The 21,851-nt window shown below is 48.3% G+C and overlaps 2 protein-coding genes across 2 annotated transcripts in view; one reads left to right on the top strand and one right to left on the bottom strand.

Annotated features, from left to right (window-relative positions):
- Nucleotides 1-21,851, bottom strand: part of WDR45 (WD repeat domain 45) — a 443,369-nt gene that overhangs the window by 59,828 nt on the left and 361,690 nt on the right. The window lies entirely within an intron of this gene.
- The window catches only part of LOC309559910 (proteolipid protein 2-like), a 67,154-nt gene continuing 46,371 nt past the window's right edge, over nt 1,069-21,851 (top strand). Inside the window, exons 1-2 of the mRNA XM_082263361.1 lie at nt 1,069-1,222; nt 15,575-15,730. Of these exons, the coding sequence (XP_082119487.1) occupies nt 1,127-1,222; nt 15,575-15,730 (252 nt within the window). The 5' untranslated portion in view covers nt 1,069-1,126. The remainder of the gene's footprint in view (nt 1,223-15,574; nt 15,731-21,851) is intronic.

Genomic DNA, 21,851 nt, shown 5'->3' with positions numbered 1-21,851 from the left:
AGGTGTGGGAGGAGTAGATTGGAAGGTGTGGGAGGAGTAGGTAGGTGTGGGAGGAGTAGATTGGAAGGTGTGGGAGGAGTAGGTAGGTGTGGGAGGAGTAGATTGGAAGGTGTGGGAGGAGTAGGTAGGTGTGGGAGGAGTAGATTGGAAGGTGTGGGAGGAGTAGGTAGGTGTGGGAGGAGTAGATTGGAAGGTGTGGGAGGAGTAGGTAGGTGTGGGAGGAGTAGATTGGAAGGTGTGGGAGGAGTAGGTAGGTGTGGGAGGAGTAGATTGGAAGGTGTGGGAGGAGTAGGTAGGTAGGAGTAGATTGGAAGGTGTGGGAGGAGTAGGTAGGTAGGTAGGAGATGTATGAGGAGTAGGTAGGTGTGGGAGGAGTAGGTAGGTGTGGGAGGAGTAGGTAGGTGTGGGAGGAGTAGGTAGGTGTGGGAGGAGTATGAGAGGAGTAGGTAGGTGTGGGAGGAGTAGATTGGAAAGTGTGGGAGGAGTAGGTAGGTAGGAGTAGATTGGAAGGTGTGGGAGGAGTAGGTAGGTAGGTAGGAGATGTATGAGGAGTAGGTAGGTGTGGGAGGAGTAGGTAGGTGTGGGAGGAGTAGGTAGGTGTGGGAGGAGTAGGTAGGTGTGGGAGGAGTATGAGAGGAGTAGGTAGGTAGGTGTGGGAGGAGTAGATTGGAAGGTGTGGGAGGAGTAGGTAGGTGTGGGAGGAGTATGAGAGGAGTAGGTAGGTAGGTGTGGGAGGAGTAGATTGGAAGGTGTGGGAGGAGTAGGTAGGTGTGGGAGGAGTATATTGGAAGGTGTGGGAGGAGTAGGTAGGTGTGGGAGGAGTATGAGAGGAGTAGATAGGTGAGTGATGTGCGGTAAGTGGCTCTGTATTTCTCTCTCTATCAGCAGACAGAACTCTTCCCGCACATTCAGGGGGGCGGAGTTCCGGCACACCCAGCGACCCTCCTTACTCCTTATATGGCATTAGAGTGGCTGGGGGTTCCCTCCTGCCTGTACGCCCCGCCCAAACCCAGCTCCCGCCACGCCCCTCGGCCAGCTCCCGCCACGCCCCTCGGCCAGCTCCCACCACGCCCCTCGGCCAGCTCCCACTCCACTCCATCGGCAGCTCCCTCCAGTGCCAGCAGCGATGTCCGACCCGAACCCGGAGACCGGAGCCAGCTGTACCGATCAGGTCCGATCCTACATCCGGACCAGGAAAGGGATCGTCCTGGCAACGGAGATCGTAAGACCCCCCCGAACCTCTCTACTCCCATCCCTCTGTATACTCCTCTATCCCACCCTGTGTATATATATAACTCTGTATACACCCTATCCTTGTGTGTGTATATATATATATATAGCTCCGTATCTCTCTCCTGATTGGTGGATTCTATCCCTCTGATTGCTCAATGATCAGCACAGACCGGTTCTCTTCACTCCTTAGGTAGGTAAGTAGTTGGGTAGTTAGGTTGGTAGGTAAGTTGGTAGGTAGGTGGTCACAGTGACCGGTCCTCTTGCTGAGTATTCTGTTCTTGGCACTCTGTCACCCAGAAGGGGAAGTTACCCCCCACCCCCCCCCACCACTTCCTCTTCAACTTTTGGGCATTTTTTTTGGAGGGTAGCGGGTACCCATTTCTGATAGGTACCCACCTCCCCACCTCCCCATCTTTGCCCGCAGCCTCCTGTTTAAAATATCAGGCATGGGGGGGCCTCATGACTAACCGCTGTTCCACACTCAACCCACAACCGTGCCACACTCCTCCCACCACTTCCCACACTTTACCCATCACTGTACCACAGTGTAGCCATTGCAAACGTGCCACACTTTACCCACCACCATTCTATACGTGAGACTGCCATGCCACACTTGACCAACTGCCATTCTACACTTGCCACCTTGTCATACCACACTTCATCCATCCCAATGCCACATGCCAACTTCTATACTGGATGGACTGCCATGCCACACTTGACCAACTGCCATTTACTCTTGACACACTGCCATGCCACACTTGACCCACCATTATTCTATACATGACAGACTGCCATGCCACAGTTGGCCAGCTGTCATTCTAACCAACCCGATTCAACACCATGCCACACTTAACCAACTGCCGTTCTACACTTGCCACATTGCCATACCAAACTTGATCCATCGCCGTGCCACATGCCAACTTCTATACTGGATATCTGCCATTCTACACTTGCCATGTTGTCATACTGCACTTCATCCATCACAATGCCACATGCCAACTTCTATACTGGATGGACTGCCATGCCACACTTGACCAACTGCCATTTATACTCTTGACACACTGCCATGTCACACTTGGCTCACCATTATTCTATACATGACAGACTGCCATGCCACAGTTGGCCTGCTGCCATTCTAACCAACCTGATTCAACACCATGCCACACTTAACCAACTGCCGTTCTACACTTGCCACATTGCCATACCAAACTTGATCCATCGTCATGCCACATGCCAACTTCTATACTCAATGGACTGTCATGCCATACTGGACCCACTGCCTTGCTGCACTTGGCCAACTGCATTTCTAACCCTGATCTATCACTATGCCACACTTGACCCATCACCACGCCACACTTCGCCAACTGCCATTCTACACTGGCCACACTGCCATACCACACTTGATCCATCACCGTGCCACATGCCAACTTCTATACTGGGTGGACTTCCAACGTGAATAGTCCTGCGTGCATTTCGTCTTTTTCAGTACAGCATTTTGTGCCTGAATGGTCCATTGTCAGGCCCAGGTGATAATGGGGGGGGGACCCCAAAACACCACCACTGCGAGAATATACGTTTCAATCCAGCAATCAGTCAATCATTCGACCTGAGCGACATTCTGGGAGGGGACACGTCAATATTATAATATATTATTTTCTCAATATATCAATCGCTGTCTGATCGATGCGCCTCGCTTTGTCATCGGCTTGTTCACGCCAATTTACTGCGCCGGGGTGCATTTCCATAAAATGACGCGGGTGCAATTTTTATTCCAACTTTTGAAGTTGAATAAATTGTACCAAAAAATGAAAAGAGAATTTCCTGATTGGGGGCAATTTTAGAATGGTAGGTGGTCTAGTGTGGCAAGGTGATGGGTCAAGTGTAGAAAGCTGGTTGACCAAGTGAGACATGGTGATGGGTCAAGTGTCGCATTGTAATGGGTCAGGGTTTGAATGGCAGTTGGCCAAGTGTGGCATGGCTGAGGGTTAACTAAGGCACAGCAGTCTGTCAAGTATAGAATGGTGGATCAAGTGTGGCATGGCAGTGGGTAAATGTTTGGCATGGAAGTCCATCAAGTATAGACGTTGGCATGTGGCATTATGATTTAGGTGTGGCATGGCGGGGTGGTAAGTGTAGAATGGCAGTAGGTCGAGTGTGGCATGCTGGTTGGTTTAGTATGGCGTATGGCAGTACTTCAATTCAAGTGTAGAATGGAGGTGGGTCAAGTGTGGCATTGATGTGGGCCAAGTGTGGCACAGTAATGGATCATGGTAAGAATGGCAGTTGGCCACAATTGGCATGGCAGTGGGTTAACTAAGGCACACCAGTCCAAGTGTAGAATGGTGGTGGGGCATATATGGCGTGGAAGTCCATCAAGTATTGAAGTTGGCATGGTGGTAGTTTAAGTGTGGCATGGCAGTGTGGTAAGTGTAGAATGACAGTTGGTCGAGTGTGGCATAGTGATGGGTCAAGTGTGGCATGCTGGTTAAGTGTGGCATATGGCAGTGGGTCAAGTGTGGCATTGAGGTGGGCCAAGTGTGGCACGGCAATGGATCAGGTAAGAATGGCAGTTGGCCACAATTGGCATGGCAGTGGGTTAACTAAGGCACAGCAGTCCAAGTGTAGAATGGTGGTGGGTCAAGTATGGCGTGAAAGTCCATCAAGTATAGAAGTTGGCATGGTGATGGTTTAAGTGTGGCATATGGCAGTACTTCAAGTGTAGAATGGAGGTGGGTCAAGTGTGGCATTGAGGTGTGGCATGGCAATGTATCAGGTAAGAATGGCAGTTGGCCACAATTGGCATGGCAGTGGGTTAACTAAGGCACAGCAGTCCAAGTGTAGAATGGTGGTGGGTCAGGTATGGCATGGAAGTCCATCAAGTATAGAAGTTGGCATGTGATGGTTTAAGTGTGGCATATGGCAGTACTTTAAGTGTAGAATGAGGGTGAGCCAAGCATGGCACGGTGATGGATCAGGGTTAGAATGTCCGTTGGTTAACTGTGGCATGGCAGTGGGTTAACTATGGCACAACAGTCCATCAGGTATAGAATGGTGGTGGGTCAAGTGTGGCGTGAAAGTCCATCAAGTATAGAAGTTGGCAAGGTGATGGCTTTAAGTGTGGCATGGCAGTGTGGTAAGTGTAGAATGGCAGTTGGTCAAGTGTGGCATGGTGATGGGTCAGGTATGGCATGGTGATGGGTCAGGTATGGCATGGTGATGGGTCAGGTATGGCATGGTGATGGGTCAAGTGTGGCATGCTGGATGGTTGAGTGTGACTTGGCAGTACGTCAGGTGTAGAATTTGGTAGGTCAGGATTAGAATGGCAGTTGTCCAAGTGTGGCATTGTGATAGATCAGGGTTAGAAAGAATGGCAGTTGTCCAGGTGTGGCATAGCAGTGGGTTAGCTATGGCAGCAGCTGGTTAAGTATAGAATAGTGGCGAGTCGTCTTTTTTTTTTTTTTTTTTTTTGGGTGGGGGGGGGGGAATCCAGGATGCTGATTGCACCTTCCATAAATTGTTACTTTGTTTCCTCTGGATAAAGACTGAAATCCGTCATTTACTTTGAGAAGTGGCTGTGATTGGATGGCGATGAAGTCCGGAGTCCTCAACTGTCGCCTCTCCTCTTCTTTTAAACATTTTTTTTTTTTTCCATACGCCGTTTTCCCCCTCCCCCGTCTCTGCCAATTCCGGGCCAGTCGCTGGGTATTGCATCATGATGGGTGGGTGAGGGAAGGCCGGGCAGCGTGTGAATGAATAGAATGGAGGCCGCTCTGTGTGCTCAGGCTGGGCGGATTGCTGGGAAGAGATGGAAGAGGAGATAACCTGGGCGCTGACTAGCTGCAGGAGAGACATCAGGCTTTAGGTGGCTCATCATGGAAGCCGCAGGGGTGATTCCATCCACCGATTGTGACAATATTAATTTTTTGGTTGATTAATTTTTTTTTTTTTTGATTTGGAAAACCGTTTTAATTGTTTTTCCGGGGATTTTAATTTTTGGGATGTCGGTGCAAATTAATATCCCAAAAATACCAATGGAATCCGAGCAAAGTTGGTCTGCGTGTGGCTGGGTCTGACGCTACCTATGATCGCCGCCATGTCTGGAAACCGTAAGGGGCGGGCTTTCACCGTTCTGTTTTTTTGACGCGCAAAAAAGTGCGCAGGTAGCGACTTTGGAATATTGCGATTGGGAGCGTTTGGGGTGCTGATAAAAATGAGCAATCGCAGCGAGTTGCGAGGAAACGTGCGTTTTGGTCTGGTCCCGCCCCTTAGTGTCCCCTCCAGCTGTTGCAGGACTACAAGTCCCATCATGCCTCTGCCTGTGGGAGTCATGCTTTGTAACTGTCAGCCTTGCAATGCCTCATGGGACTTGTAGTTCTGCAACAGCTGGAGGGCCGCAGGTTGAGCACCCGTGCCCTACGCGTTCCAGTCTCTGTACGATCAACTTTTAGACCGACTAAAACTGTCATAGGAGGACCTTCCTGTTCTATCCAATCAGGGAGGACCTTGCACGACATACTTGTTGGTAGATGTAACAGAGATTGTTGAATTAGATTGCAATGTGTGTGGCAGGATTAAAGCTGGCCATACACTGTCCAATCAGGTTGCACAATCTGCTTTAGGGTGGCCATGCGCACTACAATCTCATTTCAATTTACCAAATATGAGGGCCTACCTGTACAATCCTGTGTTTTTGCATTGGGGTCAGTGGGAGGAGTGTTTGTTGGGGTCAGTGGGAGGAATCTTTTCATTAGGGTCAGTGGGAGGCGTCTTTGCGTTGCAGCCAGTGGGGCGCGACTTTGCGTTGCGGCCAGTGGGAGGCGCGTCTTTGCGTTGCGGCCAGTGGGAGGCGCGTCTTTGCGTTGCGGCCAGTGGGAGGCGCGTCTTTGCGTTGCGGCCAGTGGGAGGCGCGTCTTTGCGTTGCTGTCAAGTGAGGCGCGTCTTTGCGCTGTGGTCAGTGGGAGGCGCGTCTTTGCGTTGCGTTCAGCGTGGCGCGTCTTTGCGTTGCGGCCAGCGGGAGGTGCTTCTTTTTGCGTTGCGGCCAGTGGGGGCGCGTCTTTTTGCGTTGCGGCCCCGTGCGGGCGCGTCTTTGCGTTGCGGCCAGTGGGGCGCGTCTATGGTGTTGCGGCCAGTGGGGCGCGTCTATGGCGTTGCGGCCAGTGGGGCGCGTCTATGGCTTTGCGGCCAGTGGGGCGCGTCTATGGTGTTGCGGCCAGTGGGGCGCGTCTATGGCGTTGCGGCCAGTGGGGCGCGTCTATGGCGTTGCGGCCAGTGGGGCGCGTCTATGGCGTTGCGGCCAGTGGGGGCGCGTCGTTGCGTTGCGGCCAGTGGGGGCACGTCTTTGCGGCCAGTGGGGCGCTTCTTTTTGCGTTGCGGCCAGTGGGGGTGCGTCTTTGCGTTGCGGCCAGTGGGGGCGCGTCTTTGCGTTGCGGCCAGTGGTAGGCGTCTTTGCGTTGCGGCCAGTGGGGGCGCGTCTTTGCGTTGCGGCCAGTGGGGGCGCGTCTTTGCGTTGCGGCCAGTGGGGGCACGTCTTTGCGGCCAGTGGGGCGCTTCTTTTTGCGTTGCGGCCAGTGGGGGTGCGTCTTTGCGTTGCGGCCAGTGGGGGCGCGTCTTTGCGTTGCGGCCAGTGGGAGGCGTCTTTGCGTTGCGGCCAGTGGGGGCGCGTCTTTGCGTTGCGGCCAGTGGGGGCGCGTCTTTGCGTTGCGGCCAGTGGGGGCGCGTCTTTGTGTTGCGGCCAGTGGGGGCGCGTCTTTGCGTTGCGGGCATCTTTGCGTTGCGGTCAAGTTGGACGCGTCTTTGCATTGTGGTCAGCGGGACACAGCATGCCATTATCGGCACCTTTTTTTTTTTTTTTTTTTTTTCCGCTCGCCAAAACGCAGTGAACCCTATTTTTGGGGCGATAATTTTCGGGGCATACCTATTGGTGATAAAAGGAAAACAATACTGAAAAAGAAAATGAATGAATGCAGTTGCCGTATCTAAGGAGTGTACTTTGTATTCCGGGACATTCTTCTTCCTGGGTGTGGACTGTATATAATTAAGCAATCAGGCTGTAAAACGATCATAAGTGGACATTTTTGGGCGACTCCTGCGGTCACACCCTGGCCGGCGGTCTCGGGGAATCTGGCAGGAGGCGTGTCTGCTTGCTGTGTAAACAATGACAACTGCCGTGGTGTTTGTAGTAAGACCGCTTGTGAACTAAAGAGACCGTGTCACCAGGGTGCTAGTAAAAGCACAGAAAAATCAAGTGTTTTCCAATGTGTTTTCCAATGTGTTTTTTTGGCTTTGAATAAGACATGGGCACTAATTAAATTAAAACCAAGTATTTTAAATTGTTTTCTTTCCATGAGGCGGCCTTCACACCCTCACGTGAACGCCCGTTTTTTTTTTTTTTTTTTAATACTGTTTTTATTTTGCTAAAAAAAAAAAAGAAAAGCCATGTAGTCTACATGGCTGGTAGTGGTAGAACAGTGGCGGCCATCGTAGGACCTCCTTGGGTTGGCGGCCATCGTAGGACCTCCTTGGGTTGGCGGCCATCGTAGGACCTCCTTGGGTTGGCGGCCATCGTAGGACCTCCTTGGGTTGGCGGCCATCGTAGGACCTCCTTGGGTTGGGGGCCATCGTAGGACCTCCTTGGGTTGGGGGCCATCGTAGGACCTCCTTGGGTTGGGGGCCATCGTAGGACCTCCTTGGGTTGGGGGCCATAGTAGGACCTCCTTGGGTTGGGGGCCATCGTAGGACCTCCTTGGGTTGGGGGCCATTGTAGGACCTCCTTGGGTTGGGGGCCATTGTAGGACCTCCTTGGGTTGGGGGCCATTGTAGGACCTCCTTGGGTTGGCGGCCATCGTAGGACCTCCTTGGGTTGGCGGCCCTCGTAGGACCTCCTTGCGTTGGCGGCCCTCGTAGGACTTCCTTGCGTTGGCGGACCTCGTAGGACCTCCTTGCGTTGGCGGCCACCTGCGCGAGGAGGTCCTGCGCTGGCCACCTGCGCGAGGAGGTCCTGCAACAACCAGCCATGTAGGGAGTATACATGGTTTTTGCTAAAAAAAAAAAAAAAAAAAAAAGCACATATATCACATCACATATTTATCATCTATATCACATCGGGGCGGACCTGGGACTCCATAGGTGCTGGCAGATCTATAGAAGATTGTACAATCAGATTGTATGGTGTGTGGTCAGCCTTTGCTGGAAATAATGATTGCAGGTTTATAGAGTTCTTGGGATTGAATTGCGGCTGTAAAGTGCTGCTCTCCTCCCAGGCTGCTTCACATTACTGCATTTCCCTGGCAGCCTCTGCTATTCCTTCCTTCCTTCCTTCCGACGTGACTAATCAGATAATAGTGATGAGGTGCAATTATGCGAATTCATGGAATCGCCGTCCATCCACCTGTACTGCGGGGTGTGTAGCTGAGGCTTAACCCTTCCACTACAAGCCAAGACAACATGGGCATTTTGATATTTGCATAACTCCTCCCACTGCTTGCGTACTAAGGGATCTATACACTTATTTTATACTTAATGTCGTCATCACTGGGCCTCTGTGCTTCTCTATGCAATGCAGGCAGATCAGGACTGGTGGGAGAGGCCGGCAGGAAGCTGTACATGGCTTCCTGAAAACTTCACTGCACCCTGCCGGCCCCTCCCGCCAACATCGCCATAGAGAAGCACAGAGACCCAGTGATGGTGTCATTGCATGGAAAATAAGTGTATGTATTGCTCGGTCATGCAACGATGCACCCATATCACATTTTTATCATTTTTTTGAAACCGATAGAACTTTCTGTTGGTGGTATTTAATCACCGCAGGGTTTTTTATTTTTTTCTAAACCTAAAAGAAGACAGAAAATTAAAAAAAAAAAAGTTTATCAGTTCCTGTTTTATATATTTTTTCTAAATAAGGAATTTTTTTTCTTCACTGATGGCTGCTCTGAGGTGGTACTGATGGGCAAAGATGGGCTGCACTGAGGTGGTACTGATGGGCAAAGATGGGCTGCACTGAGGTGGTACTGATGGGCACAGATGGGTTGCTCTCAGGTTGTACTGATGGGCACAGATGGGCTGCACTGAGGTGGTGCTGATGGGTGGTGCTGATGGGTGGTACTGGTGGGCTGCACGGAGGTGGTACTGGTGGGCTGCACGGAGGTGGTACTTATGGGCTGCACTGAGGTGGTACTTATGGGCGGCACTGATGGGTGGCACTGATGGGCGGCACTGAGGTGGCACTGATGGGCGGCACTGACAGGTATCATTGATGGATAGCACTGATAGGCACTTTTGGGGCTGCCCTGATTATCCGTGTAGACAGGGCTTTTTTTTTCCTCAGAGAATCGGTGCAGCTGTGCACGGCGATCACAGATCAGTGCTGATGCGTGGGAGAAGCGTGATGTGTACATACCTGAATGTGATTTTGTGTCGGTCTTTTTCCCCTGTACAGCAGGGCTGGAGTGTGAGAGGAAGAAGCAGCACAGCGAGCCAATCAGTTCATGTAACGACAAGGAGCACCCTGATAGAAGGAGAGAGCATGGTGACAAAGAGTTGAGCCCATTGTTGAGCTGCTTCCCCTTTCACTGCCCAGTCCCAGGATGGCGGCTCATCCGGGATGTCCTAGGCTCAGAGGAAATGGGTTAAATGATGCTGGCTATCAGACTGGGGATAGCATCAGAAAAAGGGGCTGCTGGGAAAATTTCTCATTGCAGCTGTCATTATTTTTTTTTTTTTGTGGCTAGAGTTCTGCTTTTAGTTTTGTAAAATGCAGAAACAATATAACAAATATAACAGAAAATAGCACAGGCAATTCAACTCTCTGGAAAATAGGTTTCATAGTAGCCAAGAGGGTTAATGCATGTTTTTTTTTTTTTTTTCTTGTTAAGTTTTGTTTAAGTCCCCGTAGCAGGTCTATAGCTCAAAGCTCGTCTGTGCGTTTATACTCCGTGCGAATCTGAGGTCCCCGTTTCCATGTAATGTAAATAGGAGAAAACAGAGCACTCTTTATACTGCGCTGAGTTCTGTAGACACAAAGTTTAGGAAGGAATGGCTAGTGAAAGCAATACTGTGCTGCTTCTTCTTTCGCTGCACAGTCACAATATGGGGGCTCGTCCGGGATGTCCTATACTCAGAGTAAATGGATTGAATGATGCTGGCCACATCTAGTATCAGAAAAAGGGGCTGCATGGGGAAATCTCCCATTGCAGCTAGTTTATTGTATCTTTTAATGGGCCGTCTATTTTTATTTTGGTTTTGGCTGGAGTTCTGCTTTTAGTTTATAAAGTGAATGGGGGGGGGGGGGGAATAACACAACAAGTTTAACTCACCTGAAAATATTGGCATGGTAGCCAAAAGGGTTAATGCAGTTTTTGTTTTGTTAGAGCGATGTGTTTAAGCCCCCATAGCAGGCCTGTGATTTGGAGTCCTGGTATCCCAGCTGTGGTTTTACGTTCAGTGCGGGTCTGAGGTCCCCGTTTCTATGTAATATAAATAGGAGAAATCAGAGAGCTCTTTATGCCGCGCTGTGCTCTGTAGACACGGCTCAGGAAGGAATGACTAATACATATACATGGCAATGCCTTCCGGACACGCCCTGGCCTCATGTGCACCAAAAAAAAGAAAACCAGACGGCTATAATTTTCCCCGGATTGGACACCTGGTGCTCACCGCGCTCTCCCGGGGACCCGCCGGCTTCTGTTATTCTGCATGAGGAGCTTCCGTTACAGAAGAAACAATGTCATGAGTTATCACCAGGACTGCAGAGAGGATGATACAATGTCTCCATGCCTGATAACCACAACATTGAATGCTACAAAGTTTTAACAGATATCCATACTCCAAATAGATCACCCCTAGAGCTCTCTGCTCATTCTATTAATATATAGATATATCGATCAATAAATCAATCAGTGTTTCCCAACCACCATGGATCTGAATAATTCCATCAAGTACCTCCAAACTTCGGCCCACTGCAGGATTTTATCCGGCCCGCAGCTAATTTTCAGTCTCTGCTCCCCCTCACAACAGTAACACGGGGGGAGGGGACTCTGATGAGGATACTGAAGTCAGGGGGAGTCTGATGGGGAACCTAATGAGAGGGGGGGGGATGTCTGATGGGACAGATATCACAGTAAGGGGGACACTGATTTCAGGAGGGAAAGGTGGATCTGATGAAGACCCTAAAGTAAGGGGAGACTCTGATGGCATCCTGTAATAAGGGGTACTCTGATGGGGACCCTAAAGTAAGTTACGACTCTGATAGCATCCTGAAGTAAGGGGGACTCTGATTAGGGTGTTGGGGGGCACTATGGAGGGCTGGAGTCACTCTGATGAGGACCCTAAAGTAAGGGGGGACTCTGATGGCGTCCTGAAATAGGGGGCACTCTGATGGGGACCCTAAAGAAAGGGGGGACTCTAATGCCAGTCTGAAGTAAGGAGGACTCTGATTACGGTGTTGGGGATCACTATGGAGGGCTGGAGGTTCTGCAGCTGGCTGGGGTCACTCAGATGAGGACACTAAAGTAAGGGGGGACTATGATGGCGTCCTGAAATAGGGGGCACTCTGATGGGGACCCTAAAGAAAGGGGGTCCTCTAATGGCATCCTGAAGTAAAGAGGACTCTGATTACGGTGTTGGGGGTCACTATGGAGGGCTGGAGGTTCTGCAGCTGGCTGGGGTCACTCAGATGAGGACCCTAAAGTAAGGGGGAACTCTGATGGCATCCTGAAATAGGGGGGACTCTGATGAGGACCCGAAAGAAAGGTGGCACTCTGATGGGAACCCTAAATTAAGGGGGGACTCTGTTGGCATCCTGAAGAAAGGGTTTTTCTGCAGCAGGCTGGGGGTCACTGTGGGAGGTTGGGGGGGGGGCGCACTGAGGGGTCTGGGGTCACTATAGGAGTGGAGAGGCATTTTGGGAGGTTGGGGAGCCACTGCAGAGGTTGAGGGGCCTGGGATCACTAAGGGAATATGGGGGGTCACTATAGGATTGGAGAGGCATTGGCCTCTTTATGGGAATATGAGGGGTCACTATAGGAGTGGTGAGGCATTGTGGGAGATTGGGGGGGCACCGCAGAGGCTGAGGGGCCTGGGGCCACTAAGGGAATATGGGGGGTAACTATAGGATTGGAGAGGCATTGTGGGAGGTTGGGGGGGGGGCACTGCTGAGGCTCAGGGGCCTGGGGCCACTAAGGGAATATGGGGGGTCACTATAGGAGTGGAGAGGCATTGTGGGAGGTTGGGGGGGCACTGCAGAGGCTGAGGGGCCTGGGGTCACTATGGGAATATGAGGGGTCACTATAGGAGTGGAGAGGCACTGTGGGAGGTTTGGGGGGCACTGCAGAGGCTGAGGGGCCTGGGGTCACTATAAGAGCGTAGAGGTATTGTGGGAGGAGAAGGGGTCTGCAGCTCGCTGAAGATCCAGGAGAAGGGAGGCCGTGGCTCAGCAGAGGGCTGTGGCCCCGTGTTTGAGAGCCACAGTTTACTATGATGTCTGTAAAAAACACAGGAGACGGATTGGGTAGGAATTGTTGAAATTAGGGACTCCAACTTTAGTACAAATCAAAGAAACTCAACGCGTTTCAGTGTCCCTCACTTCTTCAGGAGCCCAGAAGAGGAGGAGCACACACTACACAAACAGCGATCATCCCACACGAGCGATATTGCCACGAACGTCAGACCATGGGCAGTAATTCTATCACCAGACCTTCTCTGTACATATAAAGTGGTGACCTGTAAAGGCTTTTAAAATGTAGCCTAAATAAAGTAAAATTGACGTCATTTGTCGCCGTTGCACGGGGCGTGCACAATTTTAAAGCATGGCATGTTTGGTATATTTTTACGTCACATCACAATTTGTATTTTACAAAAAAATTTATGTATTTTTTTTTAATTAAAATTCAAAAAATGTATATAATTTTTTTTTTCTTTTATTTGTCTTTGAAAAACTACTGCATGAATACCATGTGACACAAGAAAATGCAAAAGCCACCAATTCTCTAGGACATTCTCTAGGAAAAAAAAAAAAAGGTGTGGGGGCTTGAAGTTATTTTCTAGCAAACAAAAAGCTGATTGTTACAGCTGAACAAAAAGTGTCAGAAAAGGAATGGCGCTAAAGTGGGTTTTTCAAACAAAATGCATTTGGAAACCGACTGCGTGACATAAAAATGTGCAAAATCCACCATTTTTATTCTCTAGGACCTCTGCTTTAAAAAAAAAAAAAAAAAAAAAAAGTTTTAGGGTTCCAAATTTTTCTATCAAAAAAAATAAAAGCTGATTGTTTACATGTAAACAAAAAGTGGCAGAAAAGGAGTGGCGCTAAAGTGTTTTTAAAAAAAAAAATATAGCTGATTGTTATACAGTTCCTTGCGAAAGTATTCGGCCCCCTTGAACTTTGCGACCTTTTGCCACATTTCAGGCTTCAAACATAAAGATATAAAACTGTAATTTTTTGTGAAGAATCAACAACAAGTGGGACAGAATCATGAAGTGGAACGAAATTTATTGGATATTTCAAACTTTTTTAACAAATAAAAAACTGAAAAAAATTGGGCGTGCAAAATTATTCAGCCCCCTTAAGTTAATACTTTGTAGCGCCACCTTTTGCTGCGATTACAGCTGTAAGTCGCTTGGGGTATGTCTCTATCAGTTTTGCACATCGAGAGACTGAAATTTTTGCCCATTCCTCCTTGCAAAACAGCTCGAGCTCAGTGAGGTTGGATGGAGAGCGTTTGTGAACAGCAGTTTTCAGTTCTTTCCACAGATTCTCGATTGGATTCAGGTCTGGACTTTGACTTGGCCATTCTAACACCTGGATATGTTTATTTGTGAACCATTCCATTGTAGATTTTGCTTTATGTTTTGGATCATTGTCTTGTTGGAAGACAAATCTCCGTCCCAGTCTCAGGTCTTTTGCAGACTCCATCAGGTTTTTTTCCAGAATGGTCCTGTATTTGGCTCCATCCATCTTCCCATCAGTTGTAACCATCTTCCCTGTCCCTGCTGAAGAAAAGCAGGCCCAAACCATGATGCTGCCACCACCATGTTTCACAGTGGGGATGGTGTGTTCAGGGTGATGAGCTGTGTTGCTTTTACGCCAAACATAACGTTTTGCATTGTTGCCAAAAAGTTTGATTTTGGTTTCATCTGAGCAGAGCACCTTCTTCCACATGTTTGGTGTCTCCCAGGTGGCTTGTGGCAAACTTTAAACGACACTTTTTATGGATATCTTTAAGAAATGGCTTTCTTCTTGCCACTCTTCCATAAAGGCCAGATTTGTGCAGTATACGACTGATTGTTGTCCTATGGACAGAGTCTCCCACCTCAGCTGCAGTTCATCCAGAGTGATCATGGGCCTCTTGGCTGCATCTCTGATCAGTCTTCTCCTTGTATGAGCTGAAAGTTTAGAGGGACGGCCAGGTCTTCGTAGATTTGCAGTGGTCTGATACTCCTTCCATTTCAATATTATCGCTTGCACAGTGCTCCTTGGGATGTTTAAAGCATGGGAAATCTTTTTGTATCCAAATCCGGCTTTAAACTTCTCCACAACAGTATCTCTGACCTGCCTGGTGTGTTCCTTGTTCTTCATGATGCTCTCTGCGCTTTCAACGGACCTCTGAGACTATCACAGTGCAGGTGCATTTATACGGAGACTTGATTACACACAGGTGGATTCTATTTATCATCATTAGTCATTTGGGTCAACATTGGATCATTCAGAGATCCTCACTGAACTTCTGGAGAGAGTTTGCTGCACTGAAAGTAAAGGGGCTGAATAATTTTGCACGCCCAATTTTTCATTTTTTTTTATTTGTTAACAAAGTTTGAAATATCCAATAAATTTCGTTCCACTTCATGATTGTGTCCCACTTGTTGTTGATTCTTCACAAAAAATTACAGTTTTATATCTTTATGTTTGAAGCCTGAAATGTGGCAAAAGGTCGCAAAGTTCAAGGGGGCCGAATACTTTTGCAAGGCACTACAAAAGTAGCAGAAAAGGAGTGGCGCTAAAGTGTTTTTAAAAAAAAAAATTGCGTTTGAAAAATCGCTGCGCGAATACCACGTGACGCAAAAAATTGCAAAACCCACCAATTTTGTTCTGTAAGGCTTCTGCTTAAAATATATATATATATGTTTGGGGGTTCTATGTAATTTACTAGCAAAAAAAAAAAAGAAGCTTGTTACATGTGACCAAAAAGTGCCAGAAAAAGCCTGGACTGGAAATGGGTTTTAATAGTATTGCAGAATCCTGAAGAGAACCTTCCAGAACCTTTCTATAAATGAGATGAGAATGTGATTTGTGAAGTCCAGGCTGTCATTATTCTGGAATATAATCCCATCTTCTTCTATTTTTTTGCAGGTTTGCTGCCTCATTGTCTTGATTTGCTATGCGGCCTCCCATACCCCGGGGTACCTCGGCGTCGCCATCACTGAACTCATCTTCAGCACCATCTTCTTCTTCCTCTTCGCTTTTCGCTACGACCAACAGATCGCCTTCATCCACTGGGGCTGGACGGTGAGTGAATACCGCACACACCACTCATTACATATAACTATTGATTGATTTTTTGTTGCCGATACCGATATTTTGGCCATTGCATATCGGTATCGGCCGATATTTTTAAAATTTTGCAAATAAATACAATTTACGACACAAATTTGTTACTGAACATGTTAATGTTTGTTTGTTAACTGCGTGACCTCCGCAATCGTCATCGTATGCCGGACGGAGCGGTATCACCCAGGTGTCACTTACGGCAAGTGGGTGAGAGATACCGATCTGCTGAGATCTGCTAATGTGGAATTGCTTTTATCTTTAATTTGTACATACGTATGTGAGTGGCATATATAATAACATTTGTAACGGAATTATGCTGTGTGACATTTTACTGTTACATCAGCAATATTTGGAATATCGGCCAGTTCCGGGGCTGATACAGATATATCAGCAAAAGTCAATATCGGCCCTCAATATATTGCCCTTGCCGATAATCGGTCAATCCCTATATCCAACCTACTGTATTTTACTTGTATTGTGCACAAAAAAATCCTGTAACTCTTTCAATGTTGCTATATATACATATATATATATAGTGTGTGTGTGTGTGTATGTGTGAATATATATATATATATATATATATTGTGTGTGTATATGTATGTATATATATATATATATATATATATATATATATATATATATATATATATATATATATTGTGTATGTATGTGTGTATTTATATATATATATATATATATATATATATATATATAATGTGTGTATATATACGTGTGTGCATATACACACACATATATACTTAACCACTTTAGCCCCGGAGGATTTGGCTGCTCAAAGACCAGGCCCTATGTTGCCATTCGGCACTGCGTGACTATTAACGGACAATTGTGCGGTCCTGCGACGCTGCACCCAAATGAAATTTACGTCCTCCCCCCCCCCCCCCACGAACAAAGCTTTCTTTTGGTGGTACTGTATTTGATCACCTGTGCGATTTTGTTTTATTTTTTTGCGCTGTAAACAAAAAAAGAGCGACAATTCTGAAAAAAATAATATTTTTCACATTTTTTTCTTTAGATGAAATTCTCAAAAAAAAAAAAAAGTAAAAATCAAAATTTTTTAACATTTTAGGTCAATTTGTTTTCTGCTACATATTTTTGGTAAAAAAAAATCGCAATAAGCGTATTTTGATTGGTTTACGCAAAAGTTATTGCGTTTACTAACTACGGGAAAATATTTTTGTCTTTTTTTTTTTTTTTTTTTTTTTTTAAATAGGAATGGTGGCGATCTGCCATTTAATTTTTTTTTTTTTTTTCTTTCGGGACTGCGACATTGCGGCGGACAGATGGGACCTCTAATTTACACTTTTGGGGGGAGCAGTGACATTACTATAGTAATCAGTGCTATCCATATGCACTGTTACTGTAATAATGACACTGGCAGGGAAGGGGTAAACTTTACTGGTGATCAAGGGGTTAAGTGTATCCCTTGGGGCGTACTGGTGATCAAGGGGTTAAGTGTATCCCTAGGGGCGTACTGGTGATCAAGGGGTTAAGTGTATCCCTAGGGGCGTACTGGTGATCAAGGGGTTAAGTGTATCCCTTGGGGCGTACTGGTGATCAAGGGGTTAAGTGTATCCCTAGGGGCGTACTGGTGATCAAGGGGTTAAGTGTATCCCTAGGGGCGTACTGGTGATCAAGTGGTTAAGTGTATCCCTAGGGGCGTACTGGTGATCAAGGGGTTAAGTGTGTCCCTAGGGGCGTACTGGTGATCAAGGGGTTAAGTGTATCCCTAGGGGCGTACTGGTGATCAAGGGGTTAAGTGTATCCCTTGGGGCGTACTGGTGATCAAGGGGTTAAGTGTATCCCTAGGGGCGTACTGGTGATCAAGGGGTTAAGTGTATCCCTAGGGGCGTACTGGTGATCAAGTGGTTAAGTGTATCCCTAGGGGCGTACTGGTGATCAAGGGGTTAAGTGTGTCCCTAGGGGCGTACTGGTGATCAAGGGGTTAAGTGTGTCCCTAGGGGCGTACTGGTGATCAAGGGGTTAAGTGTGTCCCTAGGGGCGTACTGGTGATCAAGGGGTTAAGTGTATCCCTAGGGGCGTACTGGTGATCAAGGGGTTAAGTGTGTCCCTAGGGGCGTACTGGTGATCAAGGGGTTAAGTGTATCCCTAGGGGCGTACTGGTGATCAAGGGGTTAAGTGTATCCCTTGGGGCGTACTGGTGATCAAGGGGTTAAGTGTATCCCTAGGGGCGTACTGGTGATCAAGGGGTTAAGTGTATCCCTAGGGGCGTACTGGTGATCAAGGGGTTAAGTGTGTCCCTAGGGGCGTACTGGTGATCAAGGGGTTAAGTGTATCCCTAGGGGCGTACTGGTGATCAAGGGGTTAAGTGTATCCCTAGGGGCGTACTGGTGATCAAGGGGGTAAGTGTATCCCTAGGGGCGTACTGGTGATCAAGTGGTTAAGTGTATCCCTAGGGGCGTACTGGTGATCAAGGGGTTAAGTGTGTCCCTAGGGGCGTACTGGTGATCAAGGGGTTAAGTGTGTCCCTAGGGGCGTACTGGTGATCAAGGGGTTAAGTGTGTCCCTAGGGGCGTACTGGTGATCAAGGGGTTAAGTGTATCCCTAGGGGCGTACTGGTGATCAAGGGGTTAAGTGTGTCCCTAGGGGCGTACTGGTGATCAAGGGGTTAAGTGTATCCCTAGGGGCGTACTGGTGATCAAGGGGTTAAGTGTATCCCTTGGGGCGTACTGGTGATCAAGGGGTTAAGTGTATCCCTAGGGGCGTACTGGTGATCAAGGGGTTAAGTGTATCCCTAGGGGCGTACTGGTGATCAAGGGGTTAAGTGTGTCCCTAGGGGCGTACTGGTGATCAAGGGGTTAAGTGTATCCCTAGGGGCGTACTGGTGATCAAGGGGTTAAGTGTATCCCTAGGGGCGTACTGGTGATCAAGGGGTTAAGTGTGTCCCTAGGGGCGTACTGGTGATCAAGGGGTTAAGTGTGTCCCTAGGGGCGTACTGGTGATCAAGGGGTTAAGTGTGTCCCTAGGGGCGTACTGGTGATCAAGGGGTTAAGTGTATCCCTAGGGGCGTACTGGTGATCAAGGGGTTAAGTGTGTCCCTAGGGGCGTACTGGTGATCAAGGGGTTAAGTGTGTCCCTAGGGGCGTACTGGTGATCAAGGGGTTAAGTGTATCCCTAGGGGCGTACTGGTGATCAAGGGGTTAAGTGTATCCCTAGGGGCGTACTGGTGATCAAGGGGTTAAGTGTGTCCCTAGGGGCGTACTGGTGATCAAGGGGTTAAGTGTATCCCTAGGGGCGTACTGGTGATCAAGGGGTTAAGTGTGTCCCTAGGGGCGTACTGGTGATCAAGGGGTTAAGTGTGTCCCTAGGGGCGTACTGGTGATCAAGGGGTTAAGTGTGTCCCTAGGGGCGTACTGGTGATCAAGGGGTTAAGTGTATCCCTAGGGGCGTACTGGTGATCAAGGGGTTAAGTGTATCCCTAGGGGCGTACTGGTGATCAAGGGGTTAAGTGTGTCCCTAGGGGCGTACTGGTGATCAAGGGGTTAAGTGTATCCCTAGGGGCGTACTGGTGATCAAGGGGTTAAGTGTGTCCCTAGGGGCGTACTGGTGATCAAGGGGTTAAGTGTGTCCCTAGGGGCGTACTGGTGATCAAGGGGTTAAGTGTGTCCCTAGGGGCGTACTGGTGATCAAGGGGTTAAGTGTATCCCTAGGGGCGTACTGGTGATCAAGGGGTTAAGTGTATCCCTTGGGGCGTACTGGTGATCAAGGGGTTAAGTGTATCCCTAGGGGCGTACTGGTGATCAAGGGGTTAAGTGTGCCCCTAGGGGCGTGATTCTAACTGTCAGGGGGCGGGGCTAGTGAAGTAAACCCAGACACATGCCATCCTATATAACAGGATCGCATAGCCTCTGTGATCACTCCAGTGAGAACGACAGACGGCTGTGTTTACATCAGCCGTCTGTCCTTCTCTCTCTGCTGCAGGAGATCGCGAGTGGCCGGCGGCCATTGGAGCCGCCGGTCACACGCGCTGGCTCCCCAGTGAACGAGTACGGGCCAGAGCACGCCCCCTACAGTCTCCTGAGCGAGCGACCTAGGGCTACGTTGCTTTGCCCAGCAGCGGCGGAGTGCCGCAGTATATGTACAGTGGGCGGGGCTGAAGTGGTTAAGGAGGTACTTTATATAGTGCCATCAATTAACGCAGTGCTTTACATATATTTTTGCTTTTTGTGAAAGCAGAGAACCTGTAGAATAAAACGACGCTCCAGCCTATATTTTGTATTTTCAGTAAAAAATATAACTGTACTTGGTAACTCCATTTCTAGGAAGTCTTCCAGGGCGCCATCTGAGAGGTAGAAAACGTTAATTTGCAAACAAAGGAAATCTAATTGAACTACCATAACCATAGATCCTGCCCCCAATATATCCACTTCATGTGCATGTTCAGGATAGACATAAATACTATCATACTGTAGAACCCTGAGGACAGTCATGGGGTGCATCCAACTAAGAGATCCCCCCCCCCCCCTTGATCTGCAATGCATATGCAATTGGTGGTTTATGGCATCAAGCAGATATCAGAATCCAGGACTTGCCTTGTGGCTACCAATGCCTTCTATATCCATCCAGTGGAAGTACTGGAGGACTTCAGGTAAAAGCGTGAAGGTGAGCGCACCAAGTGGTGCGTATAGTGCAGAGATCTTCAAACTACGGCCCTCCAGCTGTGGCAGAACTACACCTCCCATGAGGCATTGCAAGACTCTGACAGTCACAGACATGACTAGGGATGATGGGAATTGTAGTTCCTGAAGAACTGGAGGGCCATAGTTTGAAGACCCCTGGTATAGTAGATACTAGTAGCCCATGTGTGATGGGAGCTACTTTGGTTGGGGGGGACCGTGGAACACAACTTACCTTCAAGAGTCTCAGCCTCCTAGGCCCCTCTTATGTGTAAGTCACCCCTGCCTCTATTAGGGGACCGAGAAAATGATGGACTTAATGGACACTGAGAATGTGGTTTGGATTGCTTCAGTAATATTTATCCACAATATACCTGAAGGAATATATGAAGAATCTGGGACTCTAGGCCTAGGATCCATGGTAAAGGCCTAGCTGCCTATTGTCAATAGGGGACGGCTCCGCACAGTCAGACTCCTAGTAGATGCTAATATCATCAGCTCAACCACCTGTCCTCCACACATTGTTAATTGTGCTAATTAACTCACCTATTGTCTACTGTGGGGATGTGTTTTAACCTTACATAGTTAGGTTGAAAAAAAAACCATCTGGCTCAACCAATAAAAAAACAAAAAACAGTAAAGAAAACCCAACCATACAATCCCCTATACACAATCCTATACCCACCCCAACCATACAATCCCCTATACACAATCCTATACCCACCCCAACCATACAATCCCCTATACACAATCCTATACCCGCCCCAACCATACAATCCCCTATACACAATCCTATACCCACCCCCAACCATACAATCCCCTATACACAATCCTATACCCACCCCCAACCATACAATCCCCTATACACAATCCTATACCCGCCCCAACCATACAATCCCATATACACAATCCTATACCCACCCCCAACCATACAATCCCCTATACACAATCCTATACCCGCCCCAACCATACAATCCCATATACACAATCCTATACCCGCCCCAACCATACAATCCCATATACACAATCCTATACCCGCCCCAACCATACAATCCCCTATACACAATCCTATACCCACCCCAACCATACAATCCCCTATACACAGTCCTATACCCGCCCCAACCATACAATCCCCTATACACAATCCTATACCCGCCCCAACCATACAATCCCCTATACACAATCCTATACCCGCCCCCAACCATACAATCCCCTATACACAATCCTATACCCACCCCAACCATACAATCCCCTATACACAATCCTATACCCACCCCCAACCATACAATCCCATATACACTATCCTATACCTGCAGTTGATCCAGGGGAAGGCAAAAAAAAACAGCACCTGTAGTATGTATTACCCGGTCACCTGTAGTGTGCATTACCCGGTCACCTGTAGTGTGTATTACCCGGTCACCTGT

The sequence above is a fragment of the Pelophylax lessonae genome, assembly GCF_965119305.1.
Source record: "Pelophylax lessonae genome assembly, chromosome: 7".
In the NCBI taxonomy this organism is placed as follows: domain Eukaryota; kingdom Metazoa; phylum Chordata; class Amphibia; order Anura; family Ranidae; genus Pelophylax; species Pelophylax lessonae.
The sequence above is the reverse complement of the archived record's forward strand: the minus strand, read 5'-3'. Positions and strand labels throughout refer to the sequence as shown.